The sequence below is a fragment of the Vidua macroura genome, chromosome 2 (genome assembly GCF_024509145.1).
Source record: "Vidua macroura isolate BioBank_ID:100142 chromosome 2, ASM2450914v1, whole genome shotgun sequence".
In the NCBI taxonomy this organism is placed as follows: domain Eukaryota; kingdom Metazoa; phylum Chordata; class Aves; order Passeriformes; family Viduidae; genus Vidua; species Vidua macroura.
Window position 1 is genome coordinate 14575042 of NC_071572.1, and position 12812 is coordinate 14587853.

The 12812-nt window shown below is 38.1% G+C and overlaps 1 protein-coding gene across 3 annotated transcripts in view; it reads right to left on the reverse strand.

Moving 5' to 3' along the window:
• Positions 1 to 12812, reverse strand: part of CNKSR2 (connector enhancer of kinase suppressor of Ras 2) — a 202267-nt gene that overhangs the window by 145979 nt on the left and 43476 nt on the right. For all 3 annotated transcript variants that reach the window (XM_053971090.1, XM_053971089.1, XM_053971088.1), the window contains exon 3: positions 7934 to 8136. In XM_053971090.1, coding sequence (XP_053827065.1) covers positions 7934 to 8136 — 203 coding nt within the window. The remainder of the gene's footprint in view (positions 1 to 7933; positions 8137 to 12812) is intronic.

A 12812-nucleotide genomic window follows, 5' to 3' on the forward strand; every position in this document is an offset into this window, starting at 1 on the left:
TACACATTTCCCTATTTGTGGAACATTTTTTACTGTTTCTCTTGCAAGTAGTTTGCTCTTCCTTCAAAATTGTGATTTTCTTTGCAACATCCACCTGAAAACACCTTTGTAGCTCAACAGCATGCCTACCACGTGCCCTTTCCACTCATTTCCTCTTCCAAACCTCTGCTGGTTTCCCATTTTCATTGTTTGTCTAACCCTTCTACACCTGATATCTTAAGGAAAATAAATTTACACAACCACGTGAATGCTTTTGCAAACACATGCAGGGTATTTTTTGCCTTTAGTCTCACATTTTCTCCATCCTTCTCCTTTCCAACACTTGAAGCCATTAGTCATTTTCAAACCACTTTCACAAATGAGTGGGTAATAGGTTTCAAGGATAATTAAGTTCATAGACATTTTGTGATCATGAATACAGCTGGAAAAGTGGAAACCACAAAACTTTTCCACTGTGTAAACCTACATTGTGAACCTTTACCTCATGAGACACCAGGGCAAGATGAAGAGCTTCGAAACACTTCATCCACAGAGAAAAAACGCTGGTGCTTACTTCTGTTTTTTTTTAAACAGTGAAGTCAATAAAGTTCAATGTCCTGATCTATATAGGATGTAAGGTTTTCCTAAGGCATGAAAAAGCTACTGGTTCTTTTCATACTTTTTTAAACCAGTGTTTGAAATAAATAAGCTAACACCTCTGAAATTGTTTATATACATGTAATGTAGGCTGCAACACACATGCATGCGTGTTCACTTTTATGAATTGAGACCTAAATAGCATTTTTAGCAGTATCAGCATCTTTCAGAATGAAAAAATAAGTTATATTGTCAAACATTCATTAATGAACCACCCTGAAGGACTGGTAGAAAAAACAGTCACATTAACATAGCATAGCTAATTCCATCACAGAATTAAAAAATTATGCAATTCAACAGCCATTAATACTCATAACTACTGGCTGCACATGAAGAAAATTCCTTCAAAAACAATTTAAAATTTGTGAAGGAGATGTATACCCCCAGTATTTCTACATTATCAACTTTTTTGTCCTCATATGATTTACCCTCATCTGTCTTCTTCATATAACATTAAGGGAAAATAATACATAGAAATAACAATTTCACTTTAAAAAGCTGCAATTTGGACAAATACAGACTGCTGCTAGTGAAAGCATAACCCAAATCAAAAATTAATCCTATTTCATCACTAGTTATAGTACTGAGATATTTTATAATAATAGACACTGTGAGCAGTTTAAAACCAATATTATACTTATTTTAGCTTCCTAACAAGGGAAAACATCCGCAGAGCCTTTTGATTAAACTTGATAGTCCAAAATCTTTCAAAGAGAGGTAACCAAAGCAGTAATATAATGCCATCTTCAAAGACAACATATTAAATTATTATTATTAATAAAATTATTTATTGATTAATAATTAATGTTTATTAATTATTTTTAATTAAATTAATATTATTTTATTAACAAATAAAAATCTGAATGCACAATACTGTTGTATATACACTGTGCCTAAGCCATCTAAGATTCACAGTTTTAGGCTTTCATGAATCAAACATTTCATTTGTATTTCTAATGGAACTGCTTTATGTAGAATCAGGGAAGAATGCAGTAAAATTCACACTGGACAAAGGAATTCTTTAAATGAGTGGTCTATTAAACATCTACAGCTATTCCAGGAGCACAATACAGTTAAGTACCATAGCATTCTGAGGCAGCACTTACTGACAGGTTTGATACACCACTCAAAACAGCAAAAAGGGAAATGCATAAAGGAAACAAGATTCAAAGGTTTAAGGCTGAAACCCAGTTGACAGATAGTGCAATACTGTTGTGGTGAGTAAAGAATCACTAAAGTCTTTATTTCTTTTTGCTTTGGTTTCATTTGTTTACTCCCACCACCTTGTGTATAAAGCAGATTTACCCTGTCAGGACAAGTAATAACCAAGCACAGCTAACAGGACTGTATGAAGTTTCTAATAAAGGAGACTCTAAACCAGTAATACTTTCTTTGTAAGTAAGAAGTTATGGGCTTACAAACAATGCACCTCTTTACTAAAACTACAAAATAGTCACACCATAAACATCACCAGGGCTCATTCACCAAAAACAACGAGGCAAAGAAACCCAGCTGAATACATTCTACCTACAATGGAAGGAAATGTATGCATTAGTATGTCACCATGGTGAAAGGAAGGACATCCATTTGGAGTGGGGAACGTTCTCCTACTACAAAGCTTTACACAATGCACACTTAAAGGGTGTGCTAAACCTGAACACCCAGAATTGTTCATAAACCAAGAGCATTTACATCATTGCCAGCTACACTTCTTTGATGCATTGAAGCATCACCCAAAAAAGCCGATGGTGTAAGGCCTGGAGATTGTGCTCTGCTGTCAGCCACTGAAGCATTCAAATGTCCTTAACTTCAGGAACAGATTTTACTCTTATTTAATATGATTTCTGTATGGATACAACTGTTTTGCAGAAGTGTAGCAATTCATGCCTGTTCCAAAATAATTTGCCCACCTGAGGTCTAGAAGTTATAGGATTACACCCCACTATTCTGTGAATGACCCTAAAAGCAGACCTACACTTGTCAAAAAGGCCTTTGACTGTGAAAGTTTACATTTTTTAATTTCTGTCAACAATTTCACCATATATTTTATATAATCAACAATTTCTATCTACAGTTAGGTTTTTTGCTCACCTTCTTTTTCTGTTTTGTTCATCTACCATGTGTTCAGACAGCAGTGGTAAGTTAATCAGACTGATGCACATTTCTCAGCCTGCTAGCTTTTCTCTGGCCACAGCAGTGAAAGTCTTGAATACAAAAACCTATCTCCACAAAATCTCTTTGTTTCTCCTACTTAGACTGCAGTGTTATCTTCAGCAGCAGTTCAAGTTTTTTATGTCCAAAAAGGGGATAGTGCTAGTATGAAAAACAAAAGTTACAGAAGAGTTGCTGTGAAAGACATATTGAATCTCTGCCCACACAAATGGCTGAGTCAAACAGTACACTAAAAAAATCCAGTGGTGCTTGACAAATCCTAATTCACGATCACTAAAATCTGTGACACAACAACAGACGCAAAATGTTGTAGCAGTTATCTCATGGGAAGTTGACTGTATTTTCTTAAATTCTTAAAAGAAAAAAAAAAAAACCTACCACATTATCTTAGTGTCTCTGTAATGAGAATTCACACAGTCCTAAAAACAACCAATCCTTCCTCACTCCTATTCTCTAAGTCTGCACTTATGGTTTATACAGATATTAGTCCTATTTTTAAGATCCAAAATATTCTATTGATGCTGCATAAGACATATGGTGCAAAGAGTCCTAGCTTTAGATAATATGGCCCAAACACTAGGCCAGACAGGAAGAAGCCCAGAAGCACAACTAAGAATTCTATTCTTGATTAGTGCAGGAAATACAGATTTCCAGGGATTTTGGTTGGCAAAGACAACTGAAGTGTGGTGAAGGTGAATGAAGAGAACATATCAAACAGGGAACAATGTGGAAGATGACATCACCAGAACTCTGTGCTGGCAGAGCAAGGAGAGAAATGGGAAGAGACAGAGCTCATGAAGGTGCCATCAAATGTCACCTCAGTTCAGGTTTGATAAGGACCATTCCTCTTCCACAAAGAATACAGTTCTTCCCAGTCAAGACTACAGTAATGAGCTGTACCTGTTAAATCCAGCTGTCCCATGAAAGAAAAATATATGACTTACAGTGGGACTTGAAGAGGAACAATAATGTGCTCAAAGGATTTAAAAAATCCTTTTGCTCCCAAGGCTGTCTTCACTTTGCAGCAGCTTCTGACTCCTTAGGTGACAAACTCAACGCTCAAAGTTGTGCCAGCTTCCGAAGAAGATACAACCTTCTGTCTGCCTGTCAGATGGTCTGCTAAGATCTGGGAGAAAATCTGTTGGATGAATGATGAGTCCTTCATTCAGGATTCATCACGATTTCAGTACTGCAACCAATAGGTATCAGCAAATTAGCAGAAAATAAATGAGCTGGGAGTACAGTACAAGACCTGGCTGCGTCCTAACCAGAGAGAAAGCTACTTACAAGCATTAGTAAATGCTCTAAACTTGGGGCTCAGAAGAATTTTCTGGGATCTCTATGATATCATTACTTTCCAGTTTATGCTTGCCTCTAGACAACTGGAAAGTTTTCACTGGTGTCATTGAAGATACAAATAACACGGTAAAATCCTAACAGAATTTTGTTAAAGATGGAAAAAAGTAGCTGCAACTCTCAAAATCCTTGAGGTGTTCATGTTGCTGTTAGATCACCATGGAAAAGCTATGGATGGATAATGTATACATAATTCAGAAATTCCAATGACAGTGAATACCAACACATCCACACACAAAGCAACATTTTACAAAGTGTTTTTTCAGGTGAGTTGCAAATGTGTGGTCTAAGAATGAAACCTTAATCAGGATTAACAGAAATAAATATGCCTAATTTCAATTCCAATTAAATGTACAGATACTACTGGACATACTAGTGCACAGAAGAAAAATACTTTCATGAGCTTAGAAATATCTTTATGCCAAAAAATTGCAACACATTCATAGTGCAAATCCATAGTAGCAAATTTCAATAAGTAATTCTAATTTAATTCCACATTTTTAAATATTTCTCACCAGGATGGACTGAATCAGCCCTATAAAAGGCAGAAGAATTTCCAGGAAACTGACACATCAGAGAAGAAGGAAGATAAAGAAAGGTGAATATATTACTATTTCAAAGAATACAACTTTCATGAATTACAGGAGTAAAGACTGAACAGAACTCCAGTGATTTATCTGGAAGTCTAGAAGACCTGACTGACTGTAATTCCTGAGAAGTATCGTAGGAGATATTTCAATGCCAAGGTGCTTTGATCAGGTAAATAGTTTCTTGCTATAGCCTGAAGTGTGGGTTTCCATCTGTCTAAATTATGTTAAGCATCAAGTAGAAATGCATCACCCTTTCACAAAAGACTCATGGTTTTTCAAGGTACTGATATTTACAAGAAATTCACTTGAAAGAATTTTAAGATTACAAAGAAAGTATAAAACAAAAGATTTTAAAGCTATGTAGTCTCCTGAAAGAGAAGACTTCATTTTGTGGGCTAAGAAAGCAACAGGAAGTTAAAATTAGACTCAAATGTATCAGTGTGGTGACAGTTTCCTTACAGGGTGTTATTGGAGAGTTATTTCATGCTCCTCAAAATCGTCAGACAATTTCTTTTGAAAATAGAATTCTCTATTAAGTTTTCCAGCTCATAAATGAAACTAACCCAAAAGACTTTTAAAGCCTGGTAATAAAAGCTACCCTAATTTTCAGTAAAACTTAATTTCTGACACACATCTTGAAGTAGGACTGCTCCAGGCAAAGACCTGGAACAAAGAGTGTCCTTGGATTGGCCCTGCACAGTAGCACTGCAAGACTACAGTGAAAGTAACTCAGCAAATCACAACTCTCACACTCCTTTAGATAATTGTGCCAGACCTAACAAAGTCCTTTAAGGTCTTAAATGTCCCACAGAAACATCATAAACAGAGTAGTCACTACAGCAGCAGATGAAGCCAACCTGTATGGAGTCATCACCATTTTCTACATATAAAACCCACATCACTGTAAGTCTATGCAAGTTGGAACTGCTGCTAGCTGCTTTTCCCAGACATGACCTCAAAGCCACTGCAGAGGGGCAGCCTAGCAGGGCTGTTACAATGGGGTCAACAACCCTAACAGCCACTTCATTCATCTTAATGGTTTGGTTTCCCCTCTCACAACCCAAGATGCAACCAGCACTAGAAAACAACCAAAAAACTAAGATTTGGGGTCTAGATTTGTAGTAACAGGTGTGCAGAATAAAATTAAGTCCATGTTCCTAACTTTTACTGATCAATTTTTTAAATCTATCTCCCCCTAGTGGCCCCAATACTTTCTTAGAAGGTATACAAGAAGAAGAATCATATTGATCTCCAGATGTTCCCACTTCCTAAGAAAAATGTAGTTATTGGCCTACTTTCATCCTCATTTGGGGTGTTCACAAATAAGGAAGAACAAACTTTACCAAAATACCCAGATGCTCATAAATCAGAAAATTCTTAAAATGTTTTAAAAAACATTTCTTAGAACCAGGTGTTTAGATCTTCAAAAGGACTTTCCTGAAATCTGAAGCTTTCTTTGGACACTCAAGACAGCATTGCTGAAAGTGTGATACCACCATCATTTCCCTCATTTTTGACTTTTTGGAATTCCTGGGTTTGATCAGCTGTCATTTCATTTCAGCTAAATGAAAAAGTACATGTAGTGCACAGTACTACAGTCAAACAGCAGTCCTCAGATACAGATGTTTTCTAGCATTAATAACTACCTTCTTCCTGAACTTCCATTATTATATTTATATTAAGTTGCAAAAAACCCATTGTTCTTCAATGTGTTACATGCGTCGTATATATATATACGACATTTACTTCTGAATAACAGACTATTAAAAAAAGAACTCAAAAACCCAACAAACAAACAACCAAAACCCAAAAAGAACTTTGACTTACTAACCAACACTCTTTAAGCATGACCACAGTTTCAATGAGAAACCAAACAAGATTATCCCTCAATAGAAATAAGTGGGAAAAACTGACCCATCTATGCAAAAGAACATGTTTTTCTACTGTTCTTTCTGTTTCAAAGCCCATTATAATATGTTGCTTCTGCCAATAACAATTTTGCAGGGAGAAAAAGTGAAGCCTACAGGTATTCCAAGCACTAACAGGTTAGAGACAGAGCTAAAAATATACTCCCATTTTTTCAAGTCTCAATACTAAACTCTTTCCATGAGATTGCACTAATTCTCTACACACTGATGTTAAATATCTAAAGAAAAATTTAGGAGCCAACTTTGGGTACTCTGGGTTTCAAACTTGAGGAAGGGCTAGAGAGGGAGTAGAAAAGAAGAAGCAGTGGTAGCTGCAATCTCCTGAACAAAACAAAGAGCTTGCAGTCCAGCTTAAGAAGTGGAAAAGATTCAGGCCTCATCTAAACCATTCATATGGAAATCATTTATGGGAGAGAAGTGGTTTTCCTCAGAGAAATGAAACACAAAACACACAACAGTAAAACTAAATAACTCTGTTGGATTTTAAAAGTTACACAAAGATCATACTCTGAACAAAACTTCAGCTGCTAGAAACAAAATAAGACACACCTTTAAATCAAGATAAGCATTTTATTTTCTCTGATGAAAATTCACTGTGATGCATTATATAAAGACTTACAGATAGACTAATTTCAACCACTTTAGAAATTTCAATTATCATCTTGAATACCTGTGTATTATTCTTGTTAAAATTGGAAAAAGTCACTACAAATGTAGCAAAAGCACTGCAGCCCTGGTCCCACATACGTCTTAGGTAATAGAGGTAAAAGTGTAGAGCACTACCTCTAGACATTCAGAAGTATTTCACTGCTATTAAAAAAAACCTAAAACACGACATGCATGTTTGTACACACACACATATACTCACTCATTATATGCTGACATCCATAAAATGAAAAATATGATCAGTTTTGTGAACTTGATCATATCAAAGTAATGAATCTGATTTATGCAGGTTAAATTGCTGCTTTACATTTAGTAAAAAATACCTATATAACCTAATGATGTCATCCTGCTGCTTATATATGTTGCATATATATGTGTAGGGTCACAGTGCATTTGGAGGTCTTGTATTGAAAAGCTAATCTGAATTGCATACTGACCTAAAAAAAAAGATTTGGTACAAACATCCCCTTGGAACATGTGAATGAATTCTGCTTTCATTCAGTTTCTATGTTACATTTTGTAAACTAGTTGGAGCTTGTCCATGTGCATGATCTGGCTACCTGTGAGACATTTAGGAGATTTTACCTGTCCAACCAAGCCAGAAGACTTTTAGCTGCTCCAATCAGATCCACTACTGATGTCAGAAAATCATTTGGTAATTTGCGACTGGTCCTTCCATCATAGTGACCACTCCTCCTCCTCCCAGTAATGAAGTTCTGCAGATTTTTGGCAGATGCATTCAGTTTGTGAGAAAGGGTTTTTAGATTTTCTGTTTCCAAACCATAGTTCTGCATTGAAAAAAAAAAAAGAAAGTTAGCTTTACAGATGAACAGAAGAACCAAGAACAGCAAGACTGATCTTCTACTTCAAAACTTAACCATTCCTAGTAATTAAGGCAGAAACACACCCACTCAATCATTTTTAAATGTATAGAATGTTCTGTTTCTGAAGTGCATAAAAAGAGAACAAAAGAAGAGCAAAATTATGAGTGATCCTTTAGGTTGTTCTAAGTGTACTGAGAAAAACACCTCAAACAGAAAACCTAGCCTGGAAAACTGTTTTTCAAAGCAGCGCATCACTCTCAGTAGATCACCAGAATCACAGAATGGTGTGGGTTGGAAGGGACCTTCAAGATCGTCTCGTTCTAACACCCCTGCCACGTGCACAGACGCCTTTCACCAGAGCAGGCTGCTCAGGGCCCCATCCAACCTGGCCTTGATCAGACCTGATGATAAGGGATTGGTATCCCATGTCCATACTCACAATAATTCCTAAGACACACCTGGCACCAGGCCTTGCATCTAGCAGGAGTATGCAGCATGGACATGGTATGACACTAAATTGGTTTTGTTGGCTTCAGAGACCTAAGTAAGTTAATTAGCATACTTCTCTTCTTTTTTAGCAGTAAAGAACGATCACAACCACAAACCAGAGAACACACTGATGCCCTGCTCAACCTCTCTTTCACTCATTTGAAGTCAAGTTTTAAACTTTGTTTCCATCTAACAAAGTTACATTCCTTAAATTACATTTCTTAGCTGTGCAGAAGAGACAGAAATAATTATGCAGAAATATTAACAAACAGTATTAGCAAACAATATTAACAGTAGCTGGAAATTCTTCAAAAGTACAAATGTTACCAAAACAGCACTCAAGAATGCCCTAATTTGATGTTCAATTACAAATAATATAGTACCATCAGCAATTTGTCATTTCTAGAAAAGATTTGTTTTCCTCACACACACACAGAGTGATAGAGTTATTACAAAAAGGACTTATTTGCCTTTGCAAAGGAATAAGCAGTTGCACAGACTTGAGTTTAGTACTCCTCTAAGAGAATTATGGAATTTTGAAGGTTCTCACTGTAGCCACGTCACAGGGTGATAGCATGGGGTGCTGACAACTTGCTCAGTTGACAATGGAATGGGCCACTCGTTACAGAACATGGACCATTTCCTACCACAAATGATGAAGTAGAATGCACAAAGCCCCTCAGATGCACACAGAAAAATCTACTTCCTAATGACACTCCATGACCTCCCCAGCTCTCCTCCCATGCCCCTGGTTTGCTTCTCCTGCCAATCTGTCCACAAGGAGAGATGGGAGATTACATCAATGCTAATGTAAGACTGCTGAAGCTTATTCCCCTTAGTCTTTTTTTCTATCAGAACTGGGGGGGGGGGGGGGGGCAGGGTGTGAGGTGGTGATTATTTACAGCAGTTGTCATGCTCCCAATCCAAACCATCTACTAAATGAATTTAATCCTCTTTTAATACACAGGGACTGCAGGAACATTATACTGGAGCCATTCCCAGTGAGCCCCCAGCCCTCCCACAACATCCACTCCCACGCCAAGGGGGGCTCACGATGGAAAGGAGAGACTACAGCACACAGCTCGTCTGCCACCTCCCAGCCAGCTCTGTGTGCTTGTAAACTGAGCACACTTTGTGAGGGAGCTGCTCAACCAACAACCATCCTTCTGCAGCAGAAAATGCATTTTGGAACTCGGCTGAGGGGGGTACTGACCATTACTAAGATTGCACTTCATAAACCATTACTGGAACTTCTGTGAACATCCCTATCATGGGCAAGGAAGGCTTTGCAGGCCTGTTTCTCATCTACACAGATGCTGTCCCCTGCCATCACAATCAATCCCAATTAGACAAATTGTATATTCGGGCAGTGACTTTTCCACCATGTAAATATTTAAGAGCAATTATACAACAGATAGCATTAGGTTATAAATAAAAAATTACAAGATGAAAACAATTAATTTGGATTGAAAAGAAAAATGTACTTTATTATGCAGCTAAATGGTTCATAACTAATAACTTACTAAATCAGTCCAAAGTAAAGAGATAAACATCAGATAAAAATACATCTGGGTTTTTTCTGCAGCTTTCTGTGGTCTGGCTGAGGGAGCATGATTAAGGAATGAGGGGAGTAAGTCTGAAAAAGGTAATAGGTTTGTTCTTACTTCATTCTGCTTCTTCAGCATCTAGCTCATTTTGGCAAAATTAATGGGGGAAGAAACAAATGAAAGATATTCTGTTGAATGACAGATCACCAAAAATGTCTTAAAGACCAGCCACAAGCAAGCCCCAACAACATGGCACTCACACCCACACACGTGGGGGGTACAAGCACAGGCTGCAGGCAGCCGCGGGCCTTCTCACAGGGCTGCCTTCTTTCTAGTACACTGAAACGCTGAATTTCTTCATTCAGCAGGCTGCTCCCAAGGAGCTGAGTCTGATAATCCAAATACAAAACTAAGGTGGGAGAGGTGGGGGGTGTGTGGGGAAGGTGCCATACAAGCTCAGACACCTTCTTGTCACCCCAGCCATGCCCCACACAGGGTCCACAGCCAGGGGAGACCACTCTGAGGCCGAGGTGGGATCCCAAAGGTCCTCAACAACCCCAGATTATTTCAACTCCCCCTCTTTTCCCATCTCCTCTTTGTCACCTTGCCTGTACCTCATCTGCTTGGACAGGCAGGTGCAGGTTCCCAGCCTGTGCAGGCAGTCCATGCCCACCCCAGAGGGAGCCCTGGCAGGCAGTGTACAAACCTCCAGTACCACCAAAAAGTAAAGCACCAGAAGAAAAGAAAATCTGCAATATTGAACACTGCAGACCAAGCAAAACAACACTCAAAATTTTTTTGTACAACAGGAAAATAGGCTGCATTCATGTATACACTTCTTTAGAAAATCAGCTACAAAACTTCAGTGGCTTCCTCTTAATATCTAAGTGATGGCCACCTACAGCCACATTCTTTTTCTTTTTTTCATCATCAGATACGAGGGAAGGAAGAGGCAGAGTTAACAGATTCAAAGCCTATTTTCACACATATTCATCAAATGTGTGTGTGTGTGTGTGCGCGTGTGCGTGTTTGTGTGTGTGTGTGTTAACATAGAACACTGCACCAATGTGAATTCAGTCTTCCATGAGAATGGCACTGACTTTGGTAAAGCCTCCACCTGTAATATCATACAGATAAAGCCAGAGATGGAAAATAGAGAGATAAATTTCAGGCAAAATATATTCAGGGCAGCTGTGTTTATTGAAGCCTTTAAGTAGAAGGACGCTAAAGCAGCAGCCCAGCTAACAAAATCCTCACTTTGTTTATCACTAATATTTCTTTTAATGGACCACATTAAAAGCAACCAGAGCTGTGTGTTCTAATACTACAAAAAAGCTTGCTTAAATAAAAACTGCCAAGTTGAATCACACTTTATATTCAATAATATACTATTAACAACATGGTTTTGTTAGAAATGCGCTACATTTATTTTCAAGCACTGTAAAAAGATAATTGCAGGCAAAGGACACAGTTCTTTGTTTTCCCCTAGTCTGCATTTAGCCAGCACTAACACGAGTTGCACTTTCATTAGCCAAAATATATTCACAGGCACTGAAAGAACCACAAAGAAATCTCTGCATGCCTGTAGAGATTACGAGAAGTGACACAAGTCTAGGCATCCACTTCCTCAGTGAGAGGCCAGGGAGCGCCTTCAGAGACACCCCACTCCAACAGAAACGGCTCTGATGGAGTCTCTTCTGGCAATCATAAAACAAGAACCTGTTGAAGCTGAACTACACAGAGTAATAGCTTGTCAGCAGGTGTTTGAACTGAAGGTGGTGGGAGCTATTAATAGACATCTTAACCTGCTAATTACTTTTCTGTGGCTTCATATGACAGTGTGAGTGAGGAATTGTAGCTCTTTTCTTCACATGCTGACAAGCAGCAGCTCTAATCACCACTGATGAATTTTGCTGGGTATTTTTGTAAGAAGAGCCAGCCTGGTCCCTCTGCAAGCCCATCCTTGCACCAGCACCCCAAGAGTAGGAAGAGAGTTCATAAACCAAATGTGAAAGTAAAGCAAAATTTTATTTAACTAGCTTGATCAATGTTCAGTAGTTGTGTTCCCTGCTTCCCTTAACTTAAAAAAAAAATAAAATTTAGATCTCATCTCTTTCCTGCGTTAAATTCACTTGATTCTTGCTGGCAGGGAAGTGCATCTAACACTTTTAGCACAGTTGAAAAGTAAAGTGTTCCTAACTTGAACAGTGCTAACTAATCTCTTCAGGCTTAGACAGACTGTCTAGAAGATGCCAGGACTTTAGTTTAGGGTATTTTTATACTGCCCATTGCAAGTGCAAGGCCATCTCAGCTACCTAAATAAGCCAAGTTCAGATCTAAACACAGTGCAATGTGCAACACAGACATAACCACAGTCCCATTAACAAATCCAGAAATCCCTTAGAACAGCTGTCTCAATCACAACTTTTATGCAACCATGAATACCTCTATGTCTCCAAGCACAAATGCTGTATCAAGTTCAGTGACACTGTTTGATTCTTACAAACACTTCAAGACAGGGAAATGAACATATGGCCTCCCTGCCTACCACTCTAAATCACTGTGTCTTTTCTTCAGCCCAGAAAGCTGAAAACCTTGTGACAC